Here is a 17,978-nt window from a genome sequence, read left to right on the forward strand (position 1 = left end):
TGCGTAATATATGCTATTTAGGTCTAACGATATATTCGTCACACAAAAAAGTTTTTGACGAGTAAAATAATGTTTGATACATTAAATGAAGAACAAATCATTTTTTCGAAGGTATGTTATTATTTACAATTATATGATGTAAAAGATCATTAAATAATATGACGAAAAACTTGTATTTAAGCGTGATTTTTCTTGATGTTCAAAAGAAGTCCTCAATTCTAAGAAGTTTCCGTCCATTATCCTCTATCCTATGGTGGGCTGAATTCCATACGGATTATTCAAAAATTTGTATAACACTAATTCAACCGTTAGGGAATCCATTTACCATCCATTGATCATCAAAGTGGAGCTTAAGACATGTGAAAAAAGTTTTGAATTAAATTATATCGAATTGGGTGAGTAAAAACTTTATTCAAAAATATGGAGAATAAAACATTCCTTGCAAACGTTAAGGCATTTTTATAGAGTTGCGTGCGATAAACCACAACCGTAATATAATTAGTAGTATCAATCCACAATCCATTCACATGAAGAAAAAGTTACAAGCACAATCAAAAGAAAATAAAAAAGATGTACATACCTGAGCATGCAAATCAGGTACAAATGTGTAGGTGATCATGTAATTTGGTTACATTCACTGTGGTGGGCCGATCGGATTCATCCTGAAATTCGGTCTGCTGCAAGTTTTCACCTACAGATAAGTTACTAATAAATAACGACAATGGAAATACACAGAAATGTGTCACACACGATTTTTCTGTAACAGAGCACTTTATAATCTGTAGGTAATTAACCGCTTTGACGGCATTGACGCAATAGTGCATCACATCAACGTGTCTTTATGCACACTGAGTTTTCTCTGACCTAATAGGGATTAATAGTTTCAGATCTCACCAAATAACGTTGGGATACTGCCTTTTCGTAAAGTTATATAATTTTTACTTTTCTTCTGAAAGCAAGAGAGTTCAAAGTGGTCGGAACACAGAAAGCTATCACTTGATGGAGACCACGGTCCAATGTTTATATTTGCGATCCATGGCTTCATAATATCAGGTTCATCCAATGGGAACCTACATAACAAGCAAAGTTTAAATTTATTAATTCACACGTTATGTTGCATTGAGTAACGGTACTTACTTGAAGAATGAATAGCCACGTCCATATTCCTTTAATCGGTGACAAGATGAACACTCTGATTTTGGGTTGTCAAATATAGTTGGTACACTGTTCTTTTTCAATGTAATTAGGAATCCTGTCCTATCAAAGCAATCATTTGTAAAATGAGCTGAACACAATGTGCTATTTCGGTTTGGCTTCCAGTCCTTCCTCTTCATTTCTTCTAACCAATGCTGAACGCGCAACACATCTTTCACGGGAAATCTACATATCGAATTATAATTTAATCCCTCAGTCAATAATACCCGAGTTTTCAATTTCAATTATAATAAGATCGGTTCATAATTCAAATATTGTGAATTTTTACTGACAAGATTCGTACGTTATAATACTCGTTAAATATAATTAGTAAATACTTCGTATGCTGACATAACCTCTGCAAGTTATCATTTGCAGAACGCTTCAGCGTTGTATACTCACTTGTGAAATGATCGCCCACGATATTTTGATTGCTTTGTTTTGCAAAAAACGCAGGTACTCATTGTTACCTCAATAATTGTTACTGTAATTTTCCGTCGCAATCGATTATATACACATGCATATATCACGTATATATATATATATATAGGTATATATATATCTGAAGTGACAAGAATCTGTACAAAATGGCTACCGTTCAATTGGCGTGACGGCACCACGCTTAATCCAATCCAGTGTACATATATATCAGTGATCAAGACGTTACCCTTTATTCGTCTTTTAATGAACATTGATCGTCGCCGATTGCAGCATGACGTTGGATCCACGTGTCACCGTTCAAATAACGTACAAGGGAGAGAATATTCTGAATGAAATCTCCGAACCGGTTAACACGAAGGATATCGAAGGTCTGATAACGGTGCTGAAATTCACGCAGCGTAAGACGAACGATTGTTTAACGCGGCTAACCAAAGATACAGAAGTATCGACGACCGAAGGTAAAATTCGGCTATCAAATCATCCTCTACGCGTGTTACCTAGTAATTTATATTCGTTTCAGAAAACTCTGAAGTCTGCGAAGAGGAAAATTCGGACGAGGATCGTGTTAACGCGGAGGAGGATGAGTTGAACGACTTGTCGCCAAAACGAGCGAAACTGAAAATTTAGTTGTTCCCTTTTTGTTGTCGAATAATAAAAAAAAAAAAAAAAACGAGCAAAGTAATTCTCTCTCCAACAAAGTCCACCCCTCCTCGAATCCCGCTACGTTCGAAATAAGTACATATTTTGCTACTCAGGCACACGTATCCAAGTCGAAAGCACTCGGACTTGCGGAAGGCGTTTGCACTCTGCCGACTTGTGCCGTGTGTTGGATATGGCAAATGGCAACCGTCCTCAAGTCGCGGTGTTCTTCACCATCCGGTGAACGTAAATAAACAAGAACGAATCGTAAATAGTAAAAGAAGCAAGGAACGCCACATTGGCATACAGACACGCTGAACAGCCTGGGGAACAGCAGCGTTGGTTGGATTCAAGCATAGGTACGGTACTTGTTAGCGTCTGATTTCCCGATCGGGTATCGGAGCAAATAATCACGCGGTCGTTAACCTGCAAGGTTTTACACAGAACAGCAGCGTGACCAAACGTCAAATGTACACGAACTCACGTCTGAATTTTTGAGAAGCCAGATTACGTTTGTTTCATTCTTGCGATTATTAGGTAAAATTTCTGTTTTTTTATCCCCAGATGAAAATATGTCCGCGACACTTTCAAACCAGGCTCAGCTGCGCTACGTCGTTCAATGGTTTCAGGAATGGTCAGAAATGCAACGCGGAGACTTTCTGGGTATATTGATAGAAAAGTGCGGACCTGCAAGATTGGTCAATGGGCTTGTTTCCAGTCTGGAAAGTCTGGCGTGCAAAGAGGATGCGGGCAAACCGCCGAGCCTGTTTGAGTGCCGAGTAAAGTTGTTCAGGGAATGGAGCCAGAACTGGTCGCCTCAGGAGAAAGAGAGTTTACTCTCTTCCATAAAGAATTTGGATCCAAAATTTGCCGAGAAATATGAGGAAAAAGTGGCGAATGGTGATGACGCGGATGAACATTTTGAGAGAAACGACGAGTAACTTGTCTGTAATCTGTGCGCAATTTGTTCAACAGAGGAAGATCTGACTAGCCTTTATACATCATTTTAGACACCATATCTTTCGTTCGATTGTTCGTTAGCAATACTGCAAAAAAATATGACTGAAACTGTTGTCTGGGATTTAAATCTCGAGTTTTTAGGTCTAATGGAAGGGTTCCGTTTCTTTGTATTGCTGCTAATGGAGTACGAAAAGACTTTACGAAGAAAAATTAGTGACAAATGTAAACCGCAGCTCTCTTCGTAATCCAATTACAATTGCCTGTTCCTACGCTTGCTATACACGTATACATTCCGATATTTCAATTATATACATATAAATAATAAATATACATAATATGTATGTAAATATAATTTATATGTAAATCTTATTGTTATTACTGCTATAATTATTCGCTATTATATATGGCAGCAGATGTTCTAATATTGTTAATATTTTATAATAAAACAAAAAGAAAGAAACTTGATATAATTAGAGCTCGTTCGTCGATACAATGATAAGATAGAAACAAGAATGGCTTATTGCTTCTTGCGAATCAAGTGAAGATTTGATAATACATTGTTTAAAGTGATGTAAGTGTTAATCAACAAACAAGGTGCAAGAAAGAAGGAGCATTAATAATTTTGCAAGACATAACTGACAATTTCTTTTATGTAATCGTAACATTAATTTCACAAGACGTAGCTTATAGCTGACGAGTATCACCGCAATTTGAATTTGTGTATAACTCGTAGCACACCGTTCAATCATAGTCCGTGTATCGGACTAAGCAATGACATTGATTCGTCAATTATGTTTATCACATTGTCGAAATCAAGACTATTTCAAATACAATTTTAGATGACTAGATCCATATCTTCTATTTATATCCGTTTTTTTGTCTCTACCACTTCGATTAACAACATTCCATTCAATATTCTAATACTCTAATAGTTTAGGATAAAGAACTAATTGTGTTTTTGTAACATAACTCTAACAATCGATAACGTATTTCATGTATATCCATTATCGAAAAATTGATATACCATGTATCGGGCGAATAAAATGTATTTACAACTGTAAACACTTTTCTTTTGCCAAAACGATTTTTTCTCCCGTGTACTATTTGTCACAGACGCTGACTAAAAGATAAAAGTTTTCGGTTGACATACCGATGTGCGCTATTCAAGGCCTTGAGTTTTTATTAAAGTAATACAGCCAGTAAATTCTAAGATTGTTCGATTGTTACAATATTCTTTCAACCCATACTTCTACTGATTTTTCATTCCTTATTTCGTATTTAAAACTGTAAACACTTTTCTTTTACCGGAACGATTTTTCCTCCCGTGTACTATTTGTCTCAGACTCTGACTAAGAGATAAAAGTTTTCGGATGACATACCAATGTGCGCTATTCAAAGCCTTTAGTATTTATTAGAGTAATACAGACAATAAAATCTAAGATTGTTCGATTGTTACAACATTCTTTTCATCCATACTTCTACTGATTTTTCATTTCTTATTTATAATTCCCCAGTTAGGAGTTGTGATAATTTGTGATTGAAATAGACTACTGACGGCATATCATTGCTTAAAAAAAATTTTATCATACTCATTATCGTTGGATATTCATTTATAAATATTTATAATACGTATATAACAGGGTACATAAGGGGTGAGAAAAATCTGCGGCTTCCAGTCAGACTGGGCTAAATAACGAGAAGTGTATAATATATCACAGCCCTGCATCAATATTGAGTCACTCATCATCTAATACTTACTATATGCACATATACGGTTAATTATCATTTAATAAAAAAAATATATATATATATATATATATAAATATACATATTCATGTCTGTGTGTATGTATACATACCCGTTTTATATACATATACACACATCCATAAATTGTGTCTCAAAATTGTTAATACTATTCAGCGATCAGTAAACTAAACACGTCAACCAGGAAAGAAAATTTGTGTATAGGTAATAAAAAAAACAATCCAATATTGTGGACATGCCGAATAACATTTTGATAACACATACGGTATTATTCCGAATGTAAATCGAGGTTCGTTTTATTGCTAATATGACCCCCAAAAGTCGTCCTCGACTCATACGCCGGCTCGACTTATGTTCGGGATTCTTAGAAAATTTACCTTACAGACTGAAATTGTTTTTTATGAATAGTTCAATCATCCAATTAAACCAATGAAATTCATGCTTGCGATATTTTAATCCACTCAAGTTCCATTGATAAATATACTTATTTAAAAAAAATTGCAATTTATAAATTAATATGTAAATATAATCATATGATATCAATTTTGTCATAAAAGAGCGACTTATGTTCAATAACTAAAAAAAAGTTCTGAAATGCAAACTGAAGACTAAGGATCTTACTTAAATCTTGGACTTATGTCCAAGGTTGACTTATCTTTGGAACAATTGAGTATCTTCTTTCAGACTATGACTAAATTGAAAAAAAAAAGGCAAACAAAACTATCGGGAATGTTACTTCATCTTCATTTAGAGTTTATTCAATATCAATAAAATAATTGAGGAAATTATTTGGGTTACCTATTATTCTGGACTGAACTTTGCTGAAATATTTCTCAGGAATTTTGCATTTTGTGAAGCCACTTGGCGCAAATTGCTTTTATCGCTGTCTGCTCGAGTCTGTCTGCCTCCTTCAGAATCCTCTTCACATCCTGAGCTCTCGAATGTCTCACAGCGAGGAGATAGGCTGCCTTCAATTGTTGACTTTCGATGTACATACTTATCTGAGAAATCATGAAATTGTGATACATTATTTTCTATACCTCAGTATTTTGCATATTTTTGGCAATGAATTTCTACCTTGAGTTCCAGGTCTGTAATCAGCTTTATAAGGGTATCAACCTTGTCCTTTGAATTTGAACTAGACTCCATTTGGGAGTATTTCAAAAGAACTTTAACACAGTGCGCCAGGACTCGATCGGATAATGCATTTGTTTCCGGAGCTCCTGAGCTTCGACAACATTTGACTAGCTGCTCTAGCGAACCAACTTTTTGTTCGGATGCCAAGATGTGCCCAGCTAGCGAATAAACCTTCTCGGACCGCAGATTGTAATCTAGAAAGATGAATAGAAATGAAAAATGCAAGTTCAATAATTTTAGCTTAAAAGAAAAATCACCAGTCTTCTATATCTGAAAAAAAAAAAATTTGCTTCTTACTTTGAATTATTCGATAGGCGATTCCAAAGCCTTCCTCAACATCGCGACCACAAAGAATCGCTAACACAGCAAGTTGTGTTTTTTGCAGCTGAGTACCGAAGAGAGTGGGCAACTCTTGAACGTTCAAATTTTCATTTTCCATGCTCAAAAGATGGTCCAAGAATTTTCTGACGTCTCTTTGCTCTTGTTCGCTGTCTCGCAAGAACTTGGCAATCTCCATCTGACTCGATATCGTGTTTATGTGCTTATCAATGTCGGACGGCTCGAGTTCCAGAGTAAGAGCACTTTGACCGCTGTGTTGAGATCCTGTGCTCTTCCTTCTCTTCGGCCCTAAGCTGTTCGCCTGCAGTTCCGTCTCCAAGTGTTTTTGAGCTTGAATCAGAAATTGGGAACGGCTACAAAGGTCAGTGTAATCAGCAGCCTCGTTGACATAAAACCGTATGCAAGATATTGAGGCCCTGACGTAGTCCTTGATGAATATTTGGAGCTGATACAAGGTGTGCAGAAGTTTCTTTGTCTCCAAGCTGTGGCATGTGAAAACCAGATAAGTTTTCCATGAGAGCAAATTCGGGTCTTTGGTACGCATCGCTTCGTGCAAGTTATCGACCAGCCCGTTTTTCAAACAGGGCAAGTAAACGCTGCTGAAGAAAACCTCTGGATCAACGTGGTTACCCATCACGTGGAGAATACAATCCTCGTACTTTTCATGCTTGATGAAAAATTCCAAGATCGCGGAGTGGCTTCCGTATGAAAGCAAATAGTGCAAACTTTCGTGATAGTAAGCGGTGTCGGTGATCGAGGCTGGTTCAAGGTCGTAACATCGTCCCTGACTGATCGCCTTAATGTTGTTCAAAGTTATGGATACGTCGAGGGCAGTGAACGAAGTGGAGGTAACAGCCTTGCATGAATGCCGGTTGAAAGTCGAGCTCTCGATAATCTGTAAGATCTCTACCAAAAGTGGTGGATTCTTCATCGGACGAGTTTTTTCTCTGCTCCTCTGCTTGTCGCCGGTCCTCGCGCTTGAACGGCTCTTATTATTATCAGTCTGACGAGAGTTGGGGAGAAATACCCAGTCGTCAAAGCTCTCAACTTTGTCCAAGCAGTGAGCGAACTTTTCCCTCGCCTGATTGTAACACCCGACTTTCAAGTACGCCTTCCCCCAGACGGCCCAAACTCCCTGTCTATCCAATCCTGCCTTCGTGCTGACATCCAAGGCCAGAATCCAATGCTCCTTTTCGATAAGCAGATCTCTCAGCTTCCTAAAGGCTCGCTCGTTGATACTGTCGGAGGGAATAAGAGCCGAGCAGTCCGACTGTACCAGAGTTGAAATAAGATCAATGTGTGATAGCCAGCGGTCACAGTGATCCAGTCCAGCGTTCAGCGATAGCTTGGCACACTTGACCTTGGCGGCAATTACAAGAGAGCGCATCATCTTCACGAGCAGCATAAGATCGACTTCGGGGTTTGTTCTTCCAGAGCTGACAGGACGCAGCAGCTGTTTTATCTCGTCACATCGGTCCAACAGAAAGCTGTGGTGAGATACGCGGTGTATAAGAACAAGATCGACTCTTATGAGAAACGAATTAGAGTAGAAGCAGATACAAATTGATCTTATTGACGCTGTTTGTTGACGAAACACATTCAAACCTTGCGTATGCCTTGTGATCCGAGTGCAGAGTCAGGATGGCTAAGCACAGAGATATGCTAGGTGCGTATTCGAAGGAAAATTCATCTCTGAGAGTTTGGTTGAGGGTCTCGTCCAGCGTCAGTTGCCAGTAATCGAACGGTTCACTGCTCGGAGTCGAAGGAGGGGCGTGCTGCAACCGCAGCAACGTTTGACGTTTACAGTCGTTGCAGACCCTGACGAGCACCGAGTCGGGGTACGTCGGGACGCGCATTCTCTGCTGCGAGCAGACAGCACAAATAACTCGGCCGCATCTACGACAGTGATGCCGTCTGTTGAACATGGAGAATACGACCGCCTTGCAGCAGCTGCAGACCCTCGCCTGCAGAGCAGAGAAAAAGACAGGATTAGGCAATTTGTGACTCGGTCATCTTGATGCAGGGTAAAAAAATAGACATCCTTGGAGCACCTTGTCGTTTGCCACCCATTCGTCTTTAGTCGGAACCGTTACGGGCATCATGAACTCGGTGCCCTCGATCTCGTTACTCGACGAGGAAGAATCTTTGGACTTAGACTCGATTCCGTCGCGCTGCATGGCGACCCTGAACTCCAACGACTTTCCAGCATAGTACCTGACTATCTTGTCGGTGTCTTCCGGCAAAATACTGGCTTTCGGCAAGCTGTCGGATGCCAATTTCAAGATCTTGTGGAGAACTTCAAATTTCCCGTTCATCAGTAGCTGTTCGAGCATCAACAACGGCTCCTTCAACAGGTGAATAAATGCAGATTTCTCTCTGTAATCGAGTTGCGATAATATCTCTATGCTGACTAAAATCTTGTGATATTTCACCGCCTCCTTAGGTTTACATCTGTCCAGTAAGTAATTCGTGACAAATTTTATCGCTGTAATCGAATCCAGTTTGCTCAGAACTCCGTTGCACAGTTTCATTGCACGATTGATGGGCAGTGCTCGAAGTAACTGAAAATGAAGAAAGTTTAATCACGAATCCGTGCTGGAAATGTTGATACTCGAAGCTCGTTTATCACACTCACCTTTGTCGCAGGTTCAAAATCCTTCCGATCATTTTCCAGCAGCCCGATCAGCAGATCCTGATTCACCAGGGACTGCATTTCGCTTGAGAAACTGTGATACTCGAACCACTCTAAGCAGAGTTCAAACTTGTTTGCTTCGATCAAAGATTTCATTATTTTCATTGGGTCTACCTTGTTTGTCGAATAAGCATTCCCATACCAAGTGACGTGCTTCATGTCAAGACTGTTTCCAAACTGAGGTATCATTTTATGAAGTGCCACCAAACTGCGCATCGTCGCATCCAAATGCTCTTGACAATAGCCAGAGAGCTCAGTTTTATCCGAGTGGTTGAGAACATAAGTCAAGGCATATTGGCATGTTTCCAAACGCCAATGCGTTAGATTTAATGAAACAGTGCATGCCAAAACATGAATATTTTTAATTTGTCGCAGGTATTCAATTACCTTTTTATCATCCAGCTCCAACGACGAAACTAGAATACTCAAAATTTTATCTTTCAACGAGAAAATCTCGCCATCATTTATCATCAAGTTGTCGGGTAGGCAGTTTATCACGTTTAAACACTGCTCCCACTTGTCCTTCTTTATCAGTCTTTCAAGATGCGCCCAAAGTTCTTTTTGCGATAAATCTTCGTGCATGCCAAACATTGCCTGGTTTTCGCCAAACGCATTACTCAAGATTTTCGTGAAGCTTGAGCGTAGAAGATTCTCGAGACAGCCGCAACGTCCTGTGTTGTCGCCCATCTTCTCAGAGATCGCTGGATCCGTCCTGTGAATTTGTTGCACCAAGTAACGCAAAAGCCAGCAGTGAGCCTCAAAGTATTGCAATAATTTTTCATCCACAGTTCTGCCTTGCCAATGGTTCAACGAGTGAATGTTGTTTGAAGATCGACGGACGTTTTGTAAACTATTTGTAATGGAATGATCGATGCCGGTGTAATTCAGTCTTATTTCGTACTGGCGCACCTGCGGGCTGTACTTCAATTCAATGCTGTTTTCAACATTTGTATTCAAGAACTTACGCAGGGTGAAACTCTCGTCAAAGTTACAGCCCAAAGTCTGCTGAGCAAGACTAGCATTTTCCAACAAGAAGTCCTGATACCGACGTACCATCTCCGGCAGCCAGCATAAATCGATTTTGGTATCGTTGCCGGCCGGTTGTATCAAGTGGTGATGTGCGATGTAGTTCTGAATCGCTGCATTCAGAGCTTGGTCCAAGTTTCGTGAATCGTATACGAACACCATGGGTGTTCTCGAAAATTCGTTAGCCATAGCAAAAATTAGCCTCGGATCCTGGATGAGATCCAGATCCTGCCAGGCAACTTCGTTGACATCTTCGATTTGTTTCAAAAACTCCAAATCCCAAGACAGATTTCCGAGCAGCTTGAATCGGAGGGTGGCCAAGGTAACCAATCCCAATTCACCAATCTGATACCCAATATTCATCATTGAAACAACGTGCTGCAGTTTGTTGCACGGAGCATTGGCGGACCAAGTGGTCAACATCGAGTGCAGGAATAAAAGATTCCACAGGTTCAAGAAGAACGTAAGAGTTTCATCGCCACTGGTCAATTCGCACAGATTTAAATTCGCGAGGCAAGAGGTTCTTCGCAAAATACTCAGAATATCTGAATTCTTAGACAAACTTTGCAGGTTGTTGTATCTCAGCACTGAATTACTTGGATAAATATTAGAAATAGTATCCAAGAGCAGTGTTAAAATTCCGGCTACGCATTCGTGTGGCTTTTCCATATCGTACTCGGTCAGCATCTGAAATATAAAGAATGTTATCAGCATAAATTATATTAGCGGCTACTCCTAAATTTCGAAAACTTACCGAATCCGCTAAATCTTCGTTCAATACAATGTAGCCAATTTTGTTTGTCGATTTTCCACTACCCAGTTTTTCATTAAAAGGAAATTTGGGACAGCAGCTTACGAGTAAGCTGTGAACCAGGTTGACACGAAGTTTTTTGGCAACGCTGTCCAGTTGGTCCAGTTCAACACCCAAGTCAAAATACTGGTGCCCAAAGTAAGAATGGATCGGGAGTACCAACATGGCGTACAGAGTCTCGTCCAAGCGTTCGTCTGTGAATAAAAAATTCATCATCTTTAGATGCAATGACTGTAGAAGTTTGTCTTCCAAGAAACGTAAAATTCTTACTTTCGGTCCTTGGGATTATCGTTTCAAGGACACTCAAGTGAGTAAAAAGCTTGCTCAAGTAGGCTCCGCCGTTGCAAAACTCAGAGACGAATGCGAGCCCCTCCTGACTCGTGGTAAGTCTATTATGCGAGCGTTCTTTTTGGGCCTTGCCCCTCTCCAATCGAGACAGATTTAATATTGTAACGACTTTTTCCACCTCGTTCCAAAGCTTAACTTTCTCGTTAAACTTCTTAATTGTCAACGGCACGCTGGCGTCGCAAAGAATGCTCGGCAGAGACGCGTTTAATTTACTCTCGTAAAAAAGTTTACAAATCTTTGTGAAGTACGCAGGGTACAAGCTTTTCTCAATAATTTTGCACAACTTCATATATTTCGTTGCTACTTCGCATAGTTGCGAAGAAAACGACCGCGACTGACCCGTCGTCAAGGCAAGGTCCAGTACAGCTATTGTCAGTAATTCGTTAGTTTTAACCTCGTCCGGATTTATCAGACGCAAAACTGATTCGTTCGAGGCGAGAAAAGTCTCGACTTCACCCATCGCTCGGGATGTTTGAATACCTTCCAGCGCCACTTGCCTTATATTCTGTAAAATGGAAGCATTAGATGTGCAGAACTATAAAATCAGACATTCTCCTGGAGGAGATGGTCAGTAGGCGATGAAACAGTCCTCTTCATTTGTTTACCACATTGGATATGGAATAAAATTAAACTTCTTTTGCCAGCGTACCTCAAGTGTGGAAGTTTCAAAAGTTCGATTTACAGCTTCGGGTGTGCTGACTATTTGAGGTTTTCCCTTCATCCTGTGCCGAAATTGGCAAATGGCTTTTGAAAATCGTACTTCGCCATCGAGCTGAGAATTGTTCAAGTGAAACATCTGAAAGATGTGAATATGAAGAGATAATTTATTATCATTGTCATTCAAATGACACTGTCAATCAGCTATTTTATGCTGACAGAACTGATCGGAAATGCAATATTATACGTTTCTGATTGCGTTCGGACTTGGGGCGAGATGTGCACTTTCTTTCTGGCCACCTGCCTACAAGGTAGATCTAAACGACAGAAAAGTCTTTGTCATTGCGTCAGACGACACAGATTACGACGAAGAAAGCGAAAATGAGATGATTCAGGCTGCGGATTTGGCTCAGTTTGAATCCCTTGCCGACGACGAGGAGAAGTACAAGCCGTTACATTCTCACGTTGAACTCTACAACAAACGGGCGGCCAGAACTGCTACAGAGTTCGCAGAGGCCGTTCCCCTTTTCCAACCGAACTTTAAAGACATTCATGAATTGGTTGAGGAGGCTAAGCCATTTATCGCCGGATTCAAGCGTGAATTAGACAGAGTAGGTTGTCTCGATCAAGGTATAATTTATCCACTTGGCCAAAATAAAGTGACCGTATATAATTACGATTAGTACGACTTCGACGACTTGGAAGAACGCGTTTATGAAGCTGTTAGGACGAAGCGAAACGTTTCAAAATCTGCAATAGGTAACGAAATCCACAATTCGGAAGCTGCAGAGTTTTTCAATAAAAGCAGCCTGAGTTTAAGTGCATTTACAAAGGCAGCAAAGGATCTTTGGACAACAAAAAAAGGTAAAGAATCAGAAACGGTGACTGAGGAGGATAACGGTGAGAGTGAAACGCTAGAAGTACAAACAGCAACGTCAAGCAGTGATTCAGGAAACCGGACAGATGCAGAAACCTACGACTATGATCTGTTCAAAGCTGAATACTACCAAGAATTAGAACACAGTAAAAATGACAACAGGACTTTCAACTATACGGATAACAGGGAACTTGAAAAAACAGTTGGAGATGTGTTTAAAAAAATTGTGGATTTTAAAATGCCAAGGAACTGTACGCAGGAAGAATTAACAGAATTCGGGGCAAAGGCTTTGGAGTGCTTGGCGTATGATTATAAACATGCCAAAGGCAAAAAGAAGGTAACGAAAATATTGCGCAGGACATGGGTCGTGGTCAAGGTCTGGATCTGCGTATATTTATGCGTCGCCGTTCCTTGCTGGTGTCAGAAAGGTGTTATTTTCGATCGCTTTTGCTAACCTGTGTCGGACGGGAAATGACTCACGAGATATTTCTTTCAGGATGGTGCTGTTGTTGCTGTCACTGCGGCTTCTGTTTCCCCAAGGAGAGGATTATAAAAGCAAAAAGATATTACGCCGACAATCCGCCTGGTGTTTTAGTAGAACATGCGAACTCGGAGATAAAAGAATCAAAGACAACGGAATTTGAACCGACCCTATTTGAACTCGAGGCATACGAAAATTTCGAGTCGGCAATAAGAAATTTGTGATAATTAAAATCTCTGATTACCTCGATAACTTGTTGGGCTTTATCAAAGTTACATTTCCACAGACATTGCATAATCAGGCTTTCCCTCGAAGAGAGCATGAAGTTCAAAATAAATGAATAATTCTTATCCAACACCGGAGACTTTTCAACTGCATTCTTCTTCCCATGCTTTTTCCTGGTCCCCGAGGCGCAGTTGGTGTTGCCGGTGTCTAGAGATCCAGCGTCGGAGCTAAACTCCAGTTCGGACTTGTTGCGGTCTTCGCTCGACGAACTGTCATCTTGGTGGTAAAATATCGATTTAAAAGCAGCGAGTTTCGAGGTCTTCAATTTCTTAGTCAGCAATGTTTCAGAATAACATCTTTCGTCTTCGTTCTTCGACGTTTGCGACCCATAGTCACCCACCCTTTCAATGAACTGAGAGCTTGTCAGGAGCTCCAACCTCCAGATTGCATCGGTGACAGCCCGACTGATGTTGGCTAAACTTTTACGAACGTGTTCAGTTGAGTCCTGAGATCCTGGTTCCAATTTCATTTTGGTGCATTCGATTCCTGCATTCAGGATCGCATCTTTCAAGCTGTGTAGAAGGTCTCTGATTATATATTTGTTGCAGATAAATCCAGACTGCATTAACTTGTAATCAGATTGTAAGACCTTTTTAGTATCAGCCTCCTCCTCGCTGTCTTCAGAATTACTGTCAGTGTTGGAAAAATCCTCATGGCGTAGAAACAGCATTGAAAATATATTCTCTATAGCTTCCAGTCTTATGTTCAATGGAAAAAGGTTCTTCAGCGTGTTCCGCATTGCTGCCAGACGGTCTCCGACACTTTGAGCCTTGAAAGAATAGGAATCGGAGAGTAGAATGGCTCTCAAGGCGCACAACATCGCGTAGTATGCTTTAAAGGTGGCCTCCGAACATGGGGAGTTTTTAAGGAGTTGTTGAATTTCCTCAGAGTTCCCTTCGTGCAAGTCAGTCATTGAGTTTAGAGTGAATAAGATTCCGTTGTCGAGAAGAAGTGAAAACACGTTTTTCATTGTCAAATCTTTTTTCAACTCGTATCCGAATTCTTTCTCCAATACTGTTTTCTTATTATTTAAAACCCACTCAACGACGTTCAGCTGACTTATCGCAACAGTTTTCAACTCTCTCCAAATTTTATCCTCCCCAAAATACAGTTGACATTTTTCCAAAACGAATCTCAGTCCCTTGCAGAAGTTCAAACTGACTCGCTCGTCTGCTTCGACAGGTACCCTTGAGGCACAGGGCAAATTGCTCAGTACTTTAAAAAATACTGCCAGCCACAGTCCTTCTAAATTTGGGGCCGACAATAACATTGACACCTTGTCAATGTAGCCAGCAGCCAACAGGGTGTAGCAAATATCCTAAAAAAAAAAAACAAAGAAACGTATGATTCTATGGTATTAGAGTTTGCTGCACAGTTGTATTTTACGAGTGCCTTCACATCGGTATTCGTGAATATTTACCAGAATGTCGAGCAGCCAATGGCGTGACTGCTTGATCGTTCTGTACACCAATTCTCTGAAATTGAGTCGAACATCTCCGGCGTTGGTGAAATTGAATATGGCGTTGCTAATTCCCAAAGCATTTTCAATGGAATCTGCCGACTCGGAACGCTTTAATATTTCGTTAATAAAGACGAACCACTCTTTTAAGTACTCGCTGCTTCTCCTGGTGTAAAGTGCAAGTTCGACGTCCCGGTTATCGCAATTTGCAAACAGAGAGGGAAAGAGCCAGGTCATGAGTTGATCATTATTATCTTCTGTGAGTTGAAGCTTTGAGAGAATGCTTAGCAAAGTTCCAACTGACTGATCGTCAAGTTTTCTGTCATTGGAAGACAGTAAGGGCTTTGCCTTGACTTCCAAATAACCCGATGACGATTTCCTTGGTACAGTTTGATCAGCGTTGAGAAATTTTTTAAGGCCATTAATGTACAAATTTTGTAACTCGACGTCGCTTTCGTTGAAGAATGGTGACCAAACACATAGCAAACTTTGTACAACGAAGCAGGCAAGCGGAGGACATGTTCTCAGATTTTCTTCCAACAATTTTCTGCTTTGGTTGGAAAGTTTGCCGACTTTTTCCTTTACCTTTTTTGAATCCAATACAAGTTTGAAGAGATCGAGGAGCTCCTGGGAAAGTTGGTTGAATTATTAATGTAAACGGTATGGAAATGCGGTGGAAAGAGAACAAACATAGTTTCAACAAGGAAAATCTGACCTTCTCTACTTCGCTGGGTGCAGCTTCGGTTAAGAACTTTACCGCCAGAAGAAATTCAATGTGTTTTGGTTTTGCTGCTTCATTATTTGCTCGTAGAAGCTCCGATATTTTCCAAATGATCCAACGATCTTCGTAGTTATTCTGGACATTCCTAGAATAATAAAAAGAACCATAGATGAGAAGAAAGGTGGCAATGAATTACGTAATTATCAGGAACGTTTATATGAGATGAGAATAATGATGCTTGAGGTTAAGCTAGATGTTCAAATGATTAGTGTATACATGTGAAGTCGGTATTAAACTTACGGATCTGACTCAAGGAGCGAAACTAGGTGCAGGATTTCGTCCTGAGTGAAGCGATCCGTTCGACTGTCAATTTCAGCAATCAAAGTAGTCCAAGATGTGTACCATAACCTCGAAGCTACACATTTATTTATTTCAATCAGCCCTGCATTTCCCTTCATATCTGTGAAGGTTCACTTGATCAGTCAGTTACTCGATCCCAACATTTAGAATTTTACTCCTTTCACCCGAATCAATAGGATCATTTCGCGTTCTAATCTTCGTGTTATGGTGAACGTCAAAATCGCACTTTGTACTCTTATGAATCACGTTGATCAACCGATTGTCATTTGTTATCAACAGTCAGTTTCATTTCTAGTCTGGAGGTGTTGCGTAGCCACGTGGTTTTGGTACATTCAAATTATCTTTCGCAACGCGGGGCATAGTTTAAAGAATTAAACTCTCCTATCTTTAGTTTCAAGCCGGCCGATTGTTCGCGATCGAAAAACTCTCTTGCAATGACACTATAACAATTAATACCCCCCCGATTAAACCGTAATTAACAATGAGATAATGAGAAATTTGATCAGTGTGAAACCGGCTGGAGTTCGACGACTGGCAATTGTTTACGAGTTTTTTGTGGAATGGTTTGAAAGTTACGACCGAAAACCGTGGAAAATTGAATGTTATTTCCAAACGGAAGTGTTTTCTGCGCTTCTGAGACTCCATAGCATCTAAAAAAAAGGCTCCTGCTAATCGATTCTGATACTGAAACTCTGTCTATCCGATGATAGGACAATACTTTGTTATTGTTGTGAATCGAATACTTAGATACATCATCGATGACCTGGCAATATCTACTGGTATGTAATACATGTAATGCGAGTTAAATTTGCTTTCAAACTCAAGAGCCGGGAGAGGAGAAGCCGAAGTGATCTGCCGGGCGAAATGAATAGACTCTGTTCTCATTTTATTTTTCATTTCATTTCGTGAATAACTTTTTAATAATAGTATCTGTAAATTGGAACAAAAAGTGACGCAGCAATATTTCCCTCCAATTTTGCCCTCTTTAATATATTCACATAATACTGCAACGACGCACGACGATATACATTTTACATATGAATGTATATACTCGTAGCAAAATTCTAACTCGCTATTTATAGAGACGCATTTTCATTCACCATATTTTTTTTCTCTCTCATTCTGGTTTCGTACATATGGTACGAGCATTTTTCGTCACAGCGACTAGGCGTTCATTTTTTAAAATTTCTTCTTTACTTCACTTTTGTTTCAACGTATATTTTCTGGGCTGCTGTTTCTTCTATACCTGAAACTTGGATCGTCCAAGTTTCATTGAAAACTTAAATTATGCATTGCTAATACAAAGAATATTCATAGGTCTCAAATTCGCTAATTGATACGCACAGATAGTTTGTCAAATTTCGTTCACCCGTCAAGAATTTGTAGTTGGTATTAAATATCTCAGCTTCACTTTTCTATCAATCTAGATCAATCAAAACTTCAGGTATATTCCACTGGGACTCCTAACCGCCATGCCAGATATTTTTTTTTCTTCTTTGATACGTTGTAACATGGGATTTCTCGAGCTAGTCGAGTAGCGATCCGGGAAGGTGTTTCGGCAGTGGCCTGAGTAGCTCAATGGTCAGAGCAATCACCCGGGTTCGACGCCAAGCCGGGAAATATTTTTTCCACACTCACTAGAAACGCATGTTACAACGTATATTATACAAATTCATAAGCTTTGACAATCCTATACATTAGTCAATTATCATCAATCATCACAAATGAATGAATGAATATACATTTTTCAAGTTACATACATGCGTAAGCACTTTGGTTTGTTTTTA

At 39.9% G+C, this 17,978-nt stretch overlaps 5 protein-coding genes across 9 annotated transcripts; 3 read left to right on the forward strand and 2 right to left on the reverse strand.

The window, feature by feature from the left end:
• Positions 1–97: 97 nt before the first annotated feature.
• On the reverse strand, positions 98–1,925 carry LOC124222741 (uncharacterized). Of its 4 annotated transcripts, XR_011177692.1 has the most exons (6): positions 1,790–1,925; positions 1,597–1,678; positions 1,138–1,380; positions 895–1,070; positions 581–691; positions 98–349 (listed from the first exon to the last, which is right to left on the reverse strand). XR_011177692.1 is itself a non-coding variant. In XM_046634035.2 (5 exons), the coding sequence occupies exons 1-4, from the start codon at positions 1,656–1,658 to the stop codon at positions 594–596; spliced, it is 579 nt and encodes a 192-aa protein (XP_046489991.1). In that variant the 5' UTR covers positions 1,659–1,743; the 3' UTR covers positions 98–349; positions 581–593. The 4 variants fall into 4 exon arrangements, 1 of the variants encoding a protein (XP_046489991.1); XR_006884108.2 differs by lacking the exon at positions 1,790–1,925 and having other exon boundaries at positions 1,533–1,727; XR_006884107.2 differs by lacking the exon at positions 1,790–1,925 and having other exon boundaries at positions 1,499–1,727.
• Positions 1,374–2,333, forward strand: LOC124222745 (uncharacterized). Its single transcript, XM_046634038.2, has 3 exons — positions 1,374–1,650; positions 1,906–2,093; positions 2,156–2,333. Exons 1-3 carry the CDS (start codon positions 1,604–1,606, stop codon positions 2,260–2,262), a joined length of 342 nt encoding a protein of 113 aa, XP_046489994.1. The 5' UTR covers positions 1,374–1,603; the 3' UTR covers positions 2,263–2,333.
• A 513-nt stretch (positions 2,334–2,846) lies between these two features.
• Positions 2,847–3,215, forward strand: LOC138191250 (uncharacterized protein C14orf119). The gene has a single exon (XM_069137759.1). It carries the CDS (start codon positions 2,847–2,849, stop codon positions 3,213–3,215), a length of 369 nt encoding a protein of 122 aa, XP_068993860.1.
• A 169-nt stretch (positions 3,216–3,384) lies between these two features.
• Sptz (zinc finger FYVE-type containing 26 spastizin) lies at positions 3,385–16,812 on the reverse strand. 2 transcript variants are annotated; one of them, XM_046633997.2, is made up of 13 exons: positions 16,132–16,812; positions 15,826–15,976; positions 15,072–15,737; positions 13,611–14,969; positions 12,001–12,147; positions 11,274–11,856; positions 10,947–11,197; positions 9,110–10,879; positions 8,526–9,035; positions 8,080–8,438; positions 6,433–7,961; positions 6,076–6,329; positions 3,385–5,999 (listed from the first exon to the last, which is right to left on the reverse strand). In XM_046633997.2, exons 1-13 carry the CDS (start codon positions 16,287–16,289, stop codon positions 5,832–5,834), a joined length of 7,905 nt encoding a protein of 2,634 aa, XP_046489953.1. In that variant the 5' UTR covers positions 16,290–16,812; the 3' UTR covers positions 3,385–5,831. The 2 variants fall into 2 exon arrangements, with proteins under 2 accessions (XP_046489953.1, XP_046489954.1); XM_046633998.2 differs by lacking the exons at positions 15,072–15,737; positions 15,826–15,976; positions 16,132–16,812 and having other exon boundaries at positions 3,867–5,999; positions 13,611–14,163; positions 14,241–14,444.
• Positions 12,242–13,590, forward strand: LOC138191208 (uncharacterized). The gene is made up of 3 exons (XM_069137547.1): positions 12,242–12,619; positions 12,692–13,313; positions 13,382–13,590. The coding sequence occupies exons 1-3, from the start codon at positions 12,242–12,244 to the stop codon at positions 13,588–13,590; spliced, it is 1,209 nt and encodes a 402-aa protein (XP_068993648.1).
• Positions 16,813–17,978: the final 1,166 nt, after the last annotated feature.

This window comes from Neodiprion pinetum, chromosome 7 (genome assembly GCF_021155775.2).
Source record: "Neodiprion pinetum isolate iyNeoPine1 chromosome 7, iyNeoPine1.2, whole genome shotgun sequence".
Lineage (NCBI taxonomy): Eukaryota > Metazoa > Arthropoda > Insecta > Hymenoptera > Diprionidae > Neodiprion > Neodiprion pinetum.